This window comes from Trichosurus vulpecula, chromosome 2, assembly GCF_011100635.1.
Source record: "Trichosurus vulpecula isolate mTriVul1 chromosome 2, mTriVul1.pri, whole genome shotgun sequence".
NCBI lineage: Eukaryota > Metazoa > Chordata > Mammalia > Diprotodontia > Phalangeridae > Trichosurus > Trichosurus vulpecula.
In genome coordinates this window covers 376,523,974-376,540,349 of record NC_050574.1, presented here as the reverse complement: position 1 = coordinate 376,540,349, position 16,376 = coordinate 376,523,974, and the positions used below count along the sequence as shown (strand labels likewise).

The window sequence follows — 16,376 nt, the reverse complement described above, 5'->3', positions numbered from 1 at the left end:
GTCTAGTGCTGTCCCAACAACTTTGACTTGATTTTTCCGCGAATCAGTTAAAGTCTTGCTGAGATGTTCCGTAACCAGAAACCTAGAGCCTGCCTTCTCTTCTCTCCACTACATTCTCTCAGTTGGTGACATCCTCATCTGCAGTGGGCTCATTTACTTTCTCTCTGACACTCACTGCCCCTTCTTCTGCCCCTTCTCGATTTCCAGACCAGCATGTCCAACTGACTATCTACCTATGCCCAGAATGCATGAACTTTTCCAAACACATATAACCTGCATTCTCCACTACTTCTCCATTTTCATTGTCCATAGCTATACGGCAATCGATGAAGCCTCCTCTCCTTTCTTTCAAATGTCCTAGATATCTGGTTCCCCACACTAACATTCAAGAGAAAGTACTCTGTCCAAAAGCCCATAGTGATGTCCTCATGGCCAAAACTAAGAACCTTTTCTGAGTCTTCCTTCCCCTTGATCATCCCTTGGCTTTTAAAAATATCAGCTAACCAGCGCTTTTAGATATGCATGACACTATGCTTCTGGCCAAATTGTTCATTTCCAGTGGTGTAAAATGGCCATTTGTGGTCTCATCTCATACTTATAGGGTGAATTCTAAGGTTTTCTTACTTTTCTTTCCTCTCCGCTAAGCTCTCTTCTTCAGTTGACAACTCTCAGAGCTTCAGGGCACATCACTCTCTACCACTCACTGACACATCTGCAGATTAGGGCAAAAATTTCTCCTGACCTCCAGTCCCACATCTTGAACTTTCTCATAGGTCTATATCATCTTCATGTCCTCTACACATCTACAAACCCCCAACTTTACAACAGATCTCCTCATCCTGCCTCTTCAAAATTTCTCTATCTTTTCAAAACTTCTCTACATTTTAAGAGAAACGCCATCAAATAAGGAAAGCAGGTGCACAGTCTCAGGGAAGGCCTTGACCTTTCAATATCATCACACCTACCCAATCAGTTGGCAAAACTTGTCTTGTCTGGCTTCCCAACATCTCTGCAATTCAAAATACTTCTTTCTATTCATATAGTCCCCATTTTAGATCAACCTTCACTGCCTTCGCTGCAAGACCCTTCAATTGATCTCCCTGCTCAATCTTCTTTCCATCCACTTCCATCCTCTGATCACCTGATCATGGGATTTTCTTAAAACATTCTTCTGATTCCTCTCTCATTCTAACTACCCCAAATCTCAAATCACCACACCAATAATCTTGTAAACTTCAGTTGCTTCCTCTTTTGTACTGGTTTCAAGAGATACCCTCTCTCTGGCATTTCACAATCTTCATCAGCTGAATCCTTCCTACCTTTACAGTCTCGGTATACTTAATTCTCCTTCTGCCCATGAAGGCCTACCTGCTTTCACTTATACAAGCTACTTCATGTCCAATGTGCTTGACTTTGCCATGCCTGGGGGTCTACTCTGCCAAGGATCTTCTCCTCTATCTCCCTGTCTCCTCTGACTTTCCCTGGTCCAAGAGAGTTTGAGGTCTAATCCCATCCATGGAACATGGACTTATCCCATGGCTCCAGGGGTTTCTATCTTTGCCTCTGAGATCTTCATCTCAGCTCTCCATGTTTGAGGCAGGTGCTTTGTTGCTTTCATGTTTTCATTGTCCTTCAGATTTTAGAGTTGCCTAAAGACAGACACGCTGCTGATATTTCTTCGTAACCCTGGCCATGAGAACAATGACTGGTCGCGTCTAAACACTGGGGAGGCAGTTTGTGTTGTAGGGCTTTTGCAATAGTTGTTTGATTCACTCATTCCATACATTTTTTTCTCTATAATTATCTCAACTTCAATCTGAAACTTGCTATCTCTGCATTCTCAAACAGCACTGATCAAAAGAAACAGAGTTCAACAGCACGCCTGAAGAATCACAAGCTCAGTAATGTGGAAATATGTTTAATATGACTGTCCACGTAGAGCCTGTAACAGATTGTATGCCATCTTGGCGAGGGAGGCGGGAAATTTTGGAACACAAAATCATATAGTAGTGAATGTTGAAAACTAAAAATCAATAAATTATTTTTTGAAAGAATCAGAAGGGTTGGCCATCAAGCTGAGTACAAGGATGATGTCCCTGGCACAAGACTGTCATGAAGACCGGGTAAAGCACCAGCCACATTAACCATATAGGCTTCAGCAACGTCCTCATCATTACTCACGACAGGAATGATATCGTGGGTAGAGTTTTCATAGAGAAACAGCAAATCAAGAGAAAATACCCTTAATGAGTGGGAGAAATGCTTAGGCAACAAACAAGGACAAGACCGTGATTTTGCTCTTGCAAGTTCATTAATAGGAATGATGCAATTCTGGAGTGAATCTGCCACACCTCCTGCTGGAAGTGTATAAAAGTTCCAGTGTAGATGGTGCCATACACACTCACACAAACGAAACCCTGACATCCCATCCAAATCCGCAAATCCTAACACAATGAGCTACTACGGCAGCTACTATGGGGGCCTGGGCTACGGCTATGGCTCTGGTTATGGCCGTGGATGGGGCAGCTTCCGTGGTCTAGGCTATGGCTTTGGCGGCTTGGGCTATGGAGGCCTGGGCTATGGTGGCTACGGCTATGGCTTCTACCGCCCATCTTTCTCAGGAAGGTATTATTCTTCTGGCTTCTACTGAAAAACCACCTGCTCCGGCAGTGTCGTGGTATCCTTGTCCAACCCTGCTTGGCATAATTCCATGGCATTATAAAGACATCACATTCCACCTGCCTCTACAGCCGGGTGGCATGGGAGAGATGCCACAAGAGGCCTCAGGATCCCTATGGAGCACTCAGGGCAGGGACTGAGAAGCAGCAGGGCCCATCCTTCTGGGAAACGGTACAGAATCTCACCTTTCCTGAGCGAGACTCCTCCAATGACAACGCATTTCCAGCAAGTTTGCTCAGCTCTGATATACCACAGCTGAAGTGTCTGTTTTATTTTTCTAATAAAGTTGTTTCACTGGCTTAGCAAAACTGTTTTCCCTCTCCTCCTTGAAGTCCCTGTACTTGGGTTGCAGCCTCACATCGTGAACAGGTTTTCTATCTTAATCTATGCTTCTGTGTTATGGCAGGAGGTTACTATCCAATTCACCTTTTGCAATTAAATGATACCTCTCAGGATTTCTGTTCAAAATTAATATTAGCTTGCTAAATGCCTCTCTAAAATTTTAATTCTGCAGTATTTAAACTTTCTATTTCATAATGATCAGCCCTGCCCCCACTGCAAAGGCAGCAAGACATTTGTGCCTACAGGGCATGGCACTTCTCCCCTATTCTGTGTGCATAGAGACGGTTTTCTGTTGCAGGTTTCTCAAAGATTCACTTTTTCATTGCCTCTTGCTTAGGGTTTATCACTTCCAGATCCAAGGGGTCTCTGATGACCACCAGGATATGGATTAGTCCATTGCTTGTCTATTCATCTTCCACCACTTATAACCCGCCTATTTGAAGTTTGGGAACACAGCACAAATGAAGGCCATGCCACAAAATCTCCACAAGAGAGTCATATGCCAAGCCTGAATGTCATCATGTAACCGTGCCCTTCTAATGAATCCATCTCCCCCAGCAAACTTCACGGTGTGTCCAGATCACAACACCACCCCAGAGGTGACGCCATCTCACTTACCAGGGAAGTGCACTAGTTTTTAAAGGATGACTTTCAAACCCCTCATACACCTGAACTTGCTAACCAACTCAAATTGCCAGGGACACAGAGTATCTCTTTACTGCTCCAGAGCCTGGCTTGGGACCATTGGCCCCCAAAATCATGTCCCTCAGATGAGTCCTTGGAAAAAAAGTCAGAGCATAGCATACTAGCTTACACACAGTAAGCACTTAATAAATGTTTACTGATTCAACTGTTACCATTTGAACTTTTTTATGCAGTGGAGAAAACCCTGCAAGAAGTACTGCTGATGCATCTTACACTTCCTGACGTTTATCTTCGAATGAATGACTATTACGATATATGTCACTGCTGCCCTCATTCTCCATTCACCAAAGAACCTGTATGACTATTTGTATTCCATGGTTTTTTTGAAGGAAATTCCCTCACTAGACTCACTCCATTTATTTCCTCCCAAAACATATCCAAAAGATTCATTAATTCTTTGCCAGAAGACATCTTATGAAGGTCACATCAACAGAACTAATCCTTCAAAAAGATCATTTCTCCCTTTAACAGCTCTCAGTGGGGAAAAAATGTTTCAATCTCTGTAGCAAATTTGAAAATCAATTTATGGGAGTTAAAGACCAACTCTGGATCTAAGTCCACCCACCTGGGAACATAGTGGTCATTAAAAAAACATTAAGGGGACTGGCATAGTCCCCTGAGTGTCCACTAAGTCCAAGTTTCCCAGTTCTTTCAAGTGGATCTCAAAGGCCCTGGTCTGGACTGCTCTAGATAATTTACAGCTCAGCCAAAGACCAGGCATACACTGAGCACTGCAGGTTACACATGGGCCATCACCTCCATTTTCCTGACTTCTACTCCCTGATGCTCCTCTTCATGAAATCTCAAGGTCACAGTGGCACGTCTGGCTGTCATATGACATCCCGTTGGGCTTCCGTGTCCTTTAGAGGGCAGTTGGGGGAGATTTAGCAGCTAGGAGGAGAGATGTAATGTCTAGTGCTGTCCCAACAACTTTGACTTGATTTTTCCGCGAATCAGTTAAAGTCTTGCTGAGATGTTCCGTAACCAGAAACCTAGAGCCTGCCTTCTCTTCTCTCCACTACATTCTCTCAGTTGGTGACATCCTCATCTGCAGTGGGCTCATTTACTTTCTCTCTGACACTCACTGCCCCTTCTTCTGCCCCTTCTCGATTTCCAGACCAGCATGTCCAACTGACTATCTACCTATGCCCAGAATGCATGAACTTTTCCAAACACATATAACCTGCATTCTCCACTACTTCTCCATTTTCATTGTCCATAGCTATACGGCAATCGATGAAGCCTCCTCTCCTTTCTTTCAAATGTCCTAGATATCTGGTTCCCCACACTAACATTCAAGAGAAAGTACTCTGTCCAAAAGCCCATAGTGATGTCCTCATGGCCAAAACTAAGAACCTTTTCTGAGTCTTCCTTCCCCTTGATCATCCCTTGGCTTTTAAAAATATCAGCTAACCAGCGCTTTTAGATATGCATGACACTATGCTTCTGGCCAAATTGTTCATTTCCAGTGGTGTAAAATGGCCAATTTGTGGTCTCATCTCATACTTATAGGGTGAATTCTAAGGTTTTCTTACTTTTCTTTCCTCTCCGCTAAGCTCTCTTCTTCAGTTGACAACTCTCAGAGCTTCAGGGCACATCACTCTCTACCACTCACTGACACATCTGCAGATTAGGGCAAAAATTTCTCCTGACCTCCAGTCCCACATCTTGAACTTTCTCATAGGTCTATATCATCTTCATGTCCTCTACACATCTACAAACCCCCAACTTTACAACAGATCTCCTCATCCTGCCTCTTCAAAATTTCTCTATCTTTTCAAAACTTCTCTACATTTTAAGAGAAACGCCATCAAATAAGGAAAGCAGGTGCACAGTCTCAGGGAAGGCCTTGACCTTTCAATATCATCACACCTACCCAATCAGTTGGCAAAACTTGTCTTGTCTGGCTTCCCAACATCTCTGCAATTCAAAATACTTCTTTCTATTCATATAGTCCCCATTTTAGATCAACCTTCACTGCCTTCGCTGCAGGACCCTTCAATTGATCTCCCTGCTCAATCTTCTTTCCATCCACTTCCATCCTCTGATCACCTGATCATGGGATTTTCTTAAAACATTCTTCTGATTCCTCTCTCATTCTAACTACCCCAAATCTCAAATCACCACACCAACAATCTTGTAAACTTCAGTTGCTTCCTCTTTTGTACTGGTTTCAAGAGATACCCTCTCTCTGGCATTTCACAATCTTCATCAGCTGAATCCTTCCTACCTTTACAGTCTCGGTATACTTAATTCTCCTTCTGCCCATGAAGGCCTACCTGCTTTCACTTATACAAGCTACTTCATGTCCAATGTGCTTGACTTTGCCATGCCTGGGGGTCTACTCTGCCAAGGATCTTCTCCTCTATCTCCCTGTCTCCTCTGACTTTCCCTGGTCCAAGAGAGTTTGAGGTCTAATCCCATCCATGGAACATGGACTTATCCCATGGCTCCAGGGGTTTCTATCTTTGCCTCTGAGATCTTCATCTCAGCTCTCCATGTTTGAGGCAGGTGCTTTGTTGCTTTCATGTTTTCATTGTCCTTCAGATTTTAGAGTTGCCTAAAGACAGACACGCTGCTGATATTTCTTCGTAACCCTGGCCATGAGAACAATGACTGGTCGCGTCTAAACACTGGGGAGGCAGTTTGTGTTGTAGGGCTTTTGCAATAGTTGTTTGATTCACTCATTCCATACATTTTTTTCTCTATAATTATCTCAACTTCAATCTGAAACTTGCTATCTCTGCATTCTCAAACAGCACTGATCAAAAGAAACAGAGTTCAACAGCACGCCTAAAAATCAAAAGCTCAGAGATGTGGAAATATGTTTAATATGACTGTCCGCGTAGAGCCTATAACAGATTGTATGCCATCTTGGCGAGGGAGGCGGGAAATTTTGGAACACAAAATCATATAGTAGTGAATGTTGAAAACTAAAAATCAATAAATTATTTTTTGAAAGAATCAGAAGGGTTGGCCATCAAGCTGAGTACAAGGATGATGTCCCTGGCACAAGACTGTCATGAAGACCGGGTAAAGCACCAGCCACATTAACCATATAGGCTTCAGCAACGTCCTCATCATTACTCACGACAGGAATGATATCGTGGGTAGAGTTTTCATAGAGAAACAGCAAATCAAGAGAAAATACCCTTAATGAGTGGGAGAAATGCTTAGGCAACAAACAAGGACAAGACCGTGATTTTGCTCTTGCAAGTTCATTAATAGGAATGATGCAATTCTGGAGTGAATCTGCCACACCTCCTGCTGGAAGTGTATAAAAGTCCCAGTGTAGATGGTGCCATACACACTCACACAAACGAAACCCTGACATCCCATCCAAATCCGTAAATCCTAACACAATGAGCTACTACGGCAGCTACTATGGGGGCCTGGGCTACGGCTATGGCTCTGGTTATGGCCGTGGATGGGGCAGCTTCCGTGGCCTAGGCTATGGCTTTGGCGGCTTGGGCTATGGAGGCCTGGGCTATGGTGGCTACGGCTATGGCTTCTACCGCCCATCTTTCTCAGGAAGGTATTATTCTTCTGGCTTCTACTGAAAAACCACCTGCTCCGGCAGTGTCGTGGTATCCTTGTCCAACCCTGCTTGGCATAATTCCATGGCATTATAAAGACATCACATTCCACCTGCCTCTACAGCCGGGTGGCATGGGAGAGATGCCACAAGAGGCCTCAGGATCCCTATGGAGCACTCAGGGCAGGGACTGAGAAGCAGCAGGGCCCATCCTTCTGGGAAACGGTACAGAATCTCACCTTTCCTGAGCGAGACTCCTCCAATGACAACGCATTTCCAGCAAGTTTGCTCAGCTCTGATATACCACAGCTGAAGTGTCTGTTTTATTTTTCTAATAAAGTTGTTTCACTGGCTTAGCAAAACTGTTTTCCCTCTCCTCCTTGAAGTCCCTGTACTTGGGTTGCAGCCTCACATCGTGAACAGGTTTTCTATCTTGATCTATGCTTCTGTGTTATGGCAGGAGGTTACTATCCAATTCACCTTTTGCAATTAAATGATACCTCTCAGGATTTCTGTTCAAAATTAATATTAGCTTGCTAAATGCCTCTCTAAAATTTTAATTCTGCAGTATTTAAACTTTCTATTTCATAATGATCAGCCCTGCCCCCACTGCAAAGGCAGCAAGACATTTGTGCCTACAGGGCATGGCACTTCTCCCCTATTCTGTGTGCATAGAGACGGTTTTCTGTCGCAGGTTTCTCAAAGATTCACTTTTTCATTGCCTCTTGCTTAGGGTTTATCACTTCCAGATCCAAGGGGTCTCTGATGACCACCAGGATATGGATTAGTCCATTGCTTGTCTATTCATCTTCCACCACTTATAACCCGCCTATTTGAAGTTTGGGAACATAGCACGAATGAAGGCCATGCCACAAAATCTCCACAAGAGAGTCATATGCCAAGCCTGAATGTCATCATGTAACCATGCCCTTCAAATGAATCCCATCTCCCCCAGCAAACTGCACAGTGTGTCCAGATCACAACACCACCCCAGAGGTGATGCCATCTCACTTATCAGGGAAGTGCACTAGTTTTTAAAGAATGACTTTCAAACCCCTCATACACCTGAACTTGCTAACCAACTCAAATTGCCAGGGACACAGAGTATCTCTTTACTGCTCCAGAGCCTGGCTTGGGACCATTGGCCCCCAAAATCATGTCCCTCAGATGAGTCCTTGGAAAAAAAGTCAGAGCATAGCATACTAGCTTACACACAGTAAGCACTTAATAAATGTTTACTGATTCAACTGTTACCATTTGAACTTTTTTATGCAGTGGAGAAAACCCTGCAAGAAGTACTGCTGATGCATCTTACACTTCCTGAAGTTTATCTTCGAATGAATGACTATTACGATATATGTCACTGCTGCCCTCATTCTCCATTCACCAAAGAACCTGTATGACTATTTGTATTCCATGGTTTTTTTGAAGGAAATTCCCTCACTAGACTCACTCCATTTATTTCCTCCCAAAACATATCCAAAAGATTCATTAATTCTTTGCCAGAAGACATCTTATGAAGGTCACATCAACAGAACTAATCATTCAAAAAGATCATTTCTCCCTTTAACAGCTCTCAGTGGGGAAAAAAATGTTTCAATCTCTGTAGCAAATTTGAAAATCAATTTATGGGAGTTAAAGACCAACTCTGGATCTAAGTCCACCCACCTGGGAACATAGTGGTCATTAAAAAAACATTAAGGGGACTGGCATAGTCCCCTGAGTGTCCACTAAGTCCAAGTTTCCCAGTTCTTTCAAGTGGATCTCAAAGGCCCTGGTCTGGACTGCTCTAGATAATTTACAGCTCAGCCAAAGACCAGGCATACACTGAGCACTGCAGGTTACACATGGGCCATCACCTCCATTTTCCTGACTTCTACTCCCTGATGCTCCTCTTCATGAAATCTCAAGGTCACAGTGGCACGTCTGGCTGTCATATGACATCCCGTTGGGCTTCCGTGTCCTTTAGAGGGCAGTTGGGGGAGATTTAGCAGCTAGGAGGAGAGATGTAATGTCTAGTGCTGTCCCAACAACTTTGACTTGATTTTTCCGCGAATCAGTTAAAGTCTTGCTGAGATGTTCCGTAACCAGAAACCTAGAGCCTGCCTTCTCTTCTCTCCACTACATTCTCTCAGTTGGTGACATCCTCATCTGCAGTGGGCTCATTTACTTTCTCTCTGACACTCACTGCCCCTTCTTCTGCCCCTTCTCAATTTCCAGACCAGCATGTCCAACTGACTATCTACCTATGCCCAGAATGCATGAACTTTTCCAAACACATATAACCTGCATTCTCCACTACTTCTCCATTTTCATTGTCCATAGCTATACAGCAATCGATGAAGCCTCCTCTCCTTTCTCTGAAAAGTCCTAGATATCTGGTTCCCCACACTGACATTCAAGAGAAAGTACTCTGTCCAAAAGCACATAGTGATGTCCTCATGGCCAAAACTAAGAACCTTTTCTGAGTCTTCCTTCCCCTTGATCATCCCTTGGCTTTTAAAAATATCAGCTAACCAGCGCTTTTAGATATGCATGACACTATGCTTCTAGACAAATTGTTCATTTCCAGTGGTGTAAAATGGCCAGTTGTGGTCTCATCTCATACTTATAGGGTGAATTCTAAGGTTTTCTTACTTTTCTTTCCTCTCCGCTAAGCTCTCTTCTTCAGTTGACAACTCTCAGAGCTTCAGGGCACATCACTCTCTACCACTCACTGACACATCTCCAGGTTAGGGCAAAAATTTCTCCTGACCTCCAGTCCCACATCTTGAACTTTCTCATAGGTCTATATCATCTTCATGTCCTCTACACATCTACAAACCCCCAACTTTACAACAGATCTCCTCATCCTGCCTCTTCAAAATTTCTCTATCTTTTCAAAACTTCTCTACATTTTAAGAGAAATGCCATCAAATAAGGAAAGCAGGTGCACAGTCTCAGGGAAGGCCTTGACCTTTCAATATAAACACACCTACCCAATCAGTTGGCAAAACTTGTCTTGTCTGGCTTCCCAACATCTCTGCAATTCAAAATACTTCTTTCTATTCATATAGTCCCCATTTTAGATCAACCTTCACTGCCTTCGCTGCAAGACCCTTCAATTGATCTCCCTGCTCAATCTTCTTTCCATCCACTTCCATCCTCTGATCACCTGATCATGGGATTTTCTTAAAACATTCTTCTGATTCCTCTCTCATCCTAACTACCCCAAATCTCAAATCACCACACCAATAATCTTGTAAACTTCAGTTGCTTCCTCTTTTGTACTGGTTTCAAGAGATACCCTCTCTCTGGCATTTCACAATCTTCATCAGCTGAATCCTTCCTACCTTTACAGTCTCAGTATACTTAATTCTCCTTCTGCCCATGAAGGCCTACCTGCTTTCACTTATACAAGCTACTTCATGTCCAATGTGCTTGACTTTGCCATGCCTGGGGGTCTACTCTGCCAAGGATCTTCTCCTCTATCTCCCTGTCTCCTCTGACTTTCCCTGGTCCAAGAGAGTTTGAGGTCTAATCCCATCCATGGAACATGGACTTATCCCATGGCTCCAGGGGTTTCTATCTTTGCCTCTGAGATCTTCATCTCAGCCCTCCATGTTTGACACAGTTGCCTTGTTGCTTTCATGTTTTCATTGTCCTTCAGATTTTAGAGTTGCCTAAGGACAGACACGCTGCTGATATTTCTTCGTAACCCTGGCCATGAGCACAATGACAGGTAGTGTCTAAACACTGGGGAGGCAGTTTGTGTTGTAGGCCTTTTGCAATAGTTGTTTGATTCACTCATTCCATACATTTTTTTCTCTATAATTATCTCAACTTCAATCTGAAACTTGCTATTACTGCATTCTCAAACAGCACTGATCAAAAGAAACAGAGTTCAACAGCACGCCTAAAGAATCACAAGCTCAGTAATGTGTAAATATGTTTAATATGACTGTCCACATAGAGCCTATATGAGATTGTATGCCATCTTGGTGAGGGAGGCGGGAAATTTTGGAACACAAAATCATATAAAAGGGAACGTTGGAAACTAAAAATAAATAAATTATTTTTAAGAGATTCAGAAGAGTTGGCCATCAAGCTGAGAAACAAGGATGATGTCCCTGGAACAGGACTGTCATGAAGACCAGGTAAAGCACCAGCCACATTAACCATATAGGCTTCAGCAACCTCACAATCATTTCTCATGACAGGAATGATATTGTTGATAGAGCTTTCATAGAGAAACAGCAAATCAGTAGAAAACACCCTTAATGAACTGGAGAAATTCTTAGGCAACAAAAAATGACAAGAATATGATTTTGCTCTTGCAAGTTCATTAATAGGAATGATGCAATTCTGGAGTGAATCTGCCACACCTCCTGCTGGAAGTATATAAAAGTCCCAGTGTAGATGGTGCCATACACACTCACACAAACGAAGCCCTGACACAATGAGCTACTACGGCAGCTACTATGGGGGCCTGGGCTACGGCTATGGCTCTGGTTATGGCCGTGGATGTGGCAGCTTCCGTGGCCTAGGCTATGGCTTTGGCGGCTTGGGCTATGGAGGCCTGGGCTATGGTGACTATGGCTATGGCTTCTACCACCCATCTTTCTTGGGAAGGTTTTATTCTTCCGGCTTCTACTGAAAAACCACCTGCTCCGGCAGTGTCGTGGTATCCTTGTCCAACCCTGCTTGGGGTAATTCCATGGCGTTACAAGCACATCACATTTTCCCTGCCTCTACACCTGGGTGACCTAGGATAGATACCACAGAATGGCCTTGGAATCCTTATGGACCACTGAGAGCAGGGAAGAGGCAGAGACTGAGAAGCAGCAGGACCTTTCCTTCTCGGAATTGGTGTGGAATCTCACCTGTCATGAAGAGACGCCCCTAGGGACTACTCATTTCCAGAAAGTTTGCTCATCTCTGATATACCTTGGCTGAAATGTCTGTTATGATTTTCTAATAAACTTGTTTCACTGTAATAACTATACTTTATCATCTCTCCTCGTTGACCCCTTTCTACATAGGTTTCAGCCTTACATGTAAAGAGATTTTCAAACTTGACTTAAGTTTGTGTATTATTGCAAAATATTTGTTCTCCAACGCATCTTTTACAATGAAGGGATATCTCTCCAGATTTCTCTTGAAAACAAAATGTTATTTTCTTATTGTCTTTCTAAAATTTCAATTCTACATTAGTTAGTTTATAGTACTTCATAATTTCCAGTCCACAATTTACTAGAGTCAAAAGAAGTTATCTCTATAAGACATGGCCTTTCTCCCACATTTTGTGCATTTTTGGATAGGGTTTTTACCTTCAAGTTTTCTCAAAGATTTATATGTTTATGGCCTCAAGTTTATCATTCATGACCTCCATATCCAAAGTGTCCCCGATGACTGTTGGAATTTGGCTTGATCTATCCATTTTCTTGTTATCTTCAACAACTTTGTTTTCACCAACCAATTTGAGGTTTTGGAGCACAGTACAAGTGAATGGCACTTCACAAAAACTTCAGGAGACTCATGTACCCAGCTTGAAAGTTGTCATAGAACCTTCCGCTACAGGTGTTTCCCACCTAGTCCAGCCACCTGTACTGTCAGTCCAATTCACAACACTGCCCTCCTCCTGAGGCCTGCCTTTTTAGAAGGGCATTGGACTCATTTTCACAAGAATTTCTTTCAAACCATTCAAACATCTGAACTTTCTAATCAACTTAAACGCTTATGAAAAAAGACCATCTGCTTTGTTGAGAATGTCAAGATATTTTGGAGATTCCCCGTTTTCTAGGGATAAGGCCTAACAAGCAGTCTGTGCCCTGAGCTTGGTATAGCAATAATCCTTTATGCTCAGAATGATCTCACCTTCTGGAAAAGGCTATTTCTTGGACTTGCACCAGATGGTTCCTGAGGAATTTATCTCCTCCTATTTCCCAAGCCCTCCATCACATATTCAGATTGGTCCTTGCGAAGAAAGCCAAAGCTTGGCATTCTACCTGACATGTAGTGGTTGCATAATGAATTTTTGTTAACTAAAATTCTGTTTCAAGCAGTGGAGGAAAAACACAAGTGCCACTGCTAACAGATCTCATGCCTCCTGCTCTTTATTATCTTAAAATTAATTCTCATTACTACATAGAGCTCTTAGCTCTTATTCTCCATTCACAAAGAGCATCACTGTTCCAGTGGATCCGCTGGCTTTTCAAAGCAAAATGGCTCTATTCAATTCCTCCTATAACATATCTCCAAAAGTTCCATCAGTCCTTTGTCAGAAGATAGTCTATGGAGGTCTCTGCAATGGAAACCAATGCTTCAGGGAGAAGACTGTTTTCATTTTGGACAGCTGTCATTTGATAGAGAATATTTCAATCCCTTTAGTAAGGCAAAAAAATCACTTTGGGGGATCAAAATACTACCTCTAAATCTAAGTTCTCTGGCTTCACAGAGCACAACAAGTACCTGTACTGTGGAATTGCTACTAAAACTCCTTAAGAGAGCTAGTACCACCATCCCAAAGAGTCCTTTAATCACCAAAGCCCTAGTTTCTTCAAGTGAGTCTCATGGGCCTGAGCTTGAGACCCTTCTGCCACCTAGTCTGGACTCTTCTGCATGTTCTCCCTCTCAGCCAAAGACAGGCCAAATACTAAGCAGTGCATGCTATAGGTTGACCATCACCTCCATTTTCCTGAGCTCTTCTCCCTTATGCCCCTCTTCTTGCAATCTCAAAGTCACAGTGGGATTTCTGGCCATCATGTAACATCCTACTGGGCTTACCCAGTCTTTAAAGTGCAGTTGTGAAAAGTTTAGAACCTGAAAGAAGAGAGTAGACACCTAGTGTTGCCTCAAACAGATTGAGCTCATTTTTCTTCTGGTAAATTGGAGTCATTCTGAGAAACCGTAACATAAGAACTACAGCCTGCCTTCTCTTCACTACACTCCCTCAGTCAATGACCTCCTCATTTCTTGTGGTCTCAGTTCCCTTCTCTCTAAAATTCACTAACCTAGCCCAGAATTTCCCCTGAACTCACTTGATCAACTAGCTGTCTACATATGCCCAGAATGCATGATCCTACCGAATCCGAAATTATACGTATTTGCTAGTACTTCCACATTTTAAAAGTCCACGGCTTTACTGCATTCATTGGAGGCTACTCAGAGTCCATGCCTGCCTTCCTTTCACTGTCTTTGAAAGCCCTGGACATCTGGCTCCTGACTTCCCCCTTCAAGAGAAACTGCTCTCTCCAAAGTGCCAGTGATTTCCTACTGACCAAAACTAGTGGCCTCTTCTGAATCTTCCTTCTTCTTGATCTGCCTTCAGCATTTGACACTGCTGGCCAACTGGGACTCCCGGGTGTGCTGGACATTGCTCTTCACACCTAACTGTTCCTTCTTGCTCATCTTAACTAGCTCTTTATCATGTCATATCAATTCTGGCTGACACCTAAGATGTTGTGTCTCTTCTTTTCTCTCCATCATGCTTTCTCCACTGTTCAGAGAGTAGACCCTCATTCAGGTCTCAAGGCTTGAGAGACCTTCTCTCTGCCACTCACTGCCACATCACCAGATCCATCTCTCCTGAGCTTCACTTCTACATCATGAATTGTCCAATTGCGCAATTTCAACTAGATGTTTCCTAGACATCTCAAAGCCCCCAAGACTAAAACACAGCTCCTCATCCACCTCTTGAAAAGCACCATACCTCTTCCTTACCTCTTTATTCCTTTCAATAGCACCCCCTTACTACCAGGAACTCAGGGAGTATTTGATACTTCCCTCTCATTTCTCTTTTTCAATAATTTGGCAAAACTTGTTCCTTCTAACCTTATAACCTCCCTGGCATGCCTATCCTTCTCTCCATTCATACAGACTCCACCTTAGATTAAGTCCTCAGTCTCCCTCTGCAGGAGGTCTCCCAATTCAGTCCAATGCCCAGCACAATCCATCATTCACTCAGCTGCCCAACAGATTTTCCTAAAACATTCATATTACTCCCTGATCGCTCCAATCTGAAAAATCCTGAGGCTCTGCAACTATTCTCTGATAAACTCTCATTGCTTCCTGGGCTGTACTGGTTCAAATTGATACCTTTGTCTGGAATTTCAACCTCTTCGTAAACTGGCCAATTCTTTCCCTTCAACTCTTTGTATACTTTATTTTGCTCTCCACATTTTATAGTCTGGCTGCAGCTGATATACTGTATGACCCATCTGCTTGCCTTTGCATTGGTTTGCTATCCAATCTGCTCAGATTGCTCTCCTTCTCTCCCCCGACTTTTCCTGATGCCTCAATCTGCTCGCTATTCTATCACCCCTGCCCCTTCTCTATTCCCTTACCCATACTTTCCTCTAGAGTAAGATAAATTTCTATACCCAATTGAATGTGTATGTTATTCCCTCTTCAAGCCAGTTCTGATGAGAGTAACGTTCACTCAGGTTCTCTAAGGTTCTCTTTCTCCCAGTACATTCTTCTCTCACCCCTTAATTTTATTTTTTAAATATCATCCCTCCAAATTCAACTCACACCTGTGCCTTCTGTATATATATATATATACTCCTAACTACCCTAATAATGAGAAAGGTCTTATGAATTACAAATATCATCTTTCCATGAAGGAATATAAATAATTTAACTTTAATAAGTACCTTATGATTTCTCTTTCCTATTTACCTTTTCATACTTCTCTTCAATCTTGTATTTGAATCTTGTATTCTGTTTAGCTCTGGTCTTTTCACAAGAATGCTTGAAATTCTTCTATCTTATTGAATGTCCATTTTTTCCCCTCATGGATTATATTCAGTTTTGCTGGGTAGGTGATTCTTAGTTGTATTCCTAGCTCCTTTGCCCTCCAGAATATCATATTCCAAGCCATCCAATACTTTAATGTAGAAGCTGCTAAATCTTGGGCTATCCTGATTGTGGCTCCATGATACTTGCGTTGTTTCTTTTTGGCTGCTCACAATATTTTCTCCTTGACCTAGGGACTCTGGAATTTGGCTATAATATTTCTAGGAGTTTTCATTTTGGGATTTCTTTCAGGAGGTGATCATGAATTCTTTCAATTTCAATTTTACCCATTGGTTCTAGAATATCAGGCCAACTTTCCTGAATAATTTCTTGAAAGAGG

General features: G+C 42.8%; 1 protein-coding gene across 1 annotated transcript; it reads left to right on the top strand.

Annotated features, from left to right (window-relative positions):
• Window positions 1–7,088: 7,088 nt before the first annotated feature.
• Window positions 7,089–11,897, top strand: LOC118835430 (keratin-associated protein 19-3-like). The gene is made up of 2 exons (XM_036742618.1): window positions 7,089–7,234; window positions 11,756–11,897. The coding sequence occupies exons 1-2, from the start codon at window positions 7,089–7,091 to the stop codon at window positions 11,895–11,897; spliced, it is 288 nt and encodes a 95-aa protein (XP_036598513.1).
• The last annotated feature ends 4,479 nt before the right edge of the window (window positions 11,898–16,376 follow it).

What these genes read in the sequence shown, in the direction of transcription:
- LOC118835430 (XM_036742618.1), top strand. Translation starts at nt 7,089, where the DNA reads ATGAGCTACTACGGCAGCTACTATGGGGGCCTGGGCTACGGCTATGGC. An exon ending in TATGGTGGCTACGGCTATGG is followed by an intron (nt 7,235 to 11,755) that starts CTTCTACCGCCC and finishes TGGCTCTGGTTA; the next exon opens with TGGCCGTGGATGTGGCAGCT.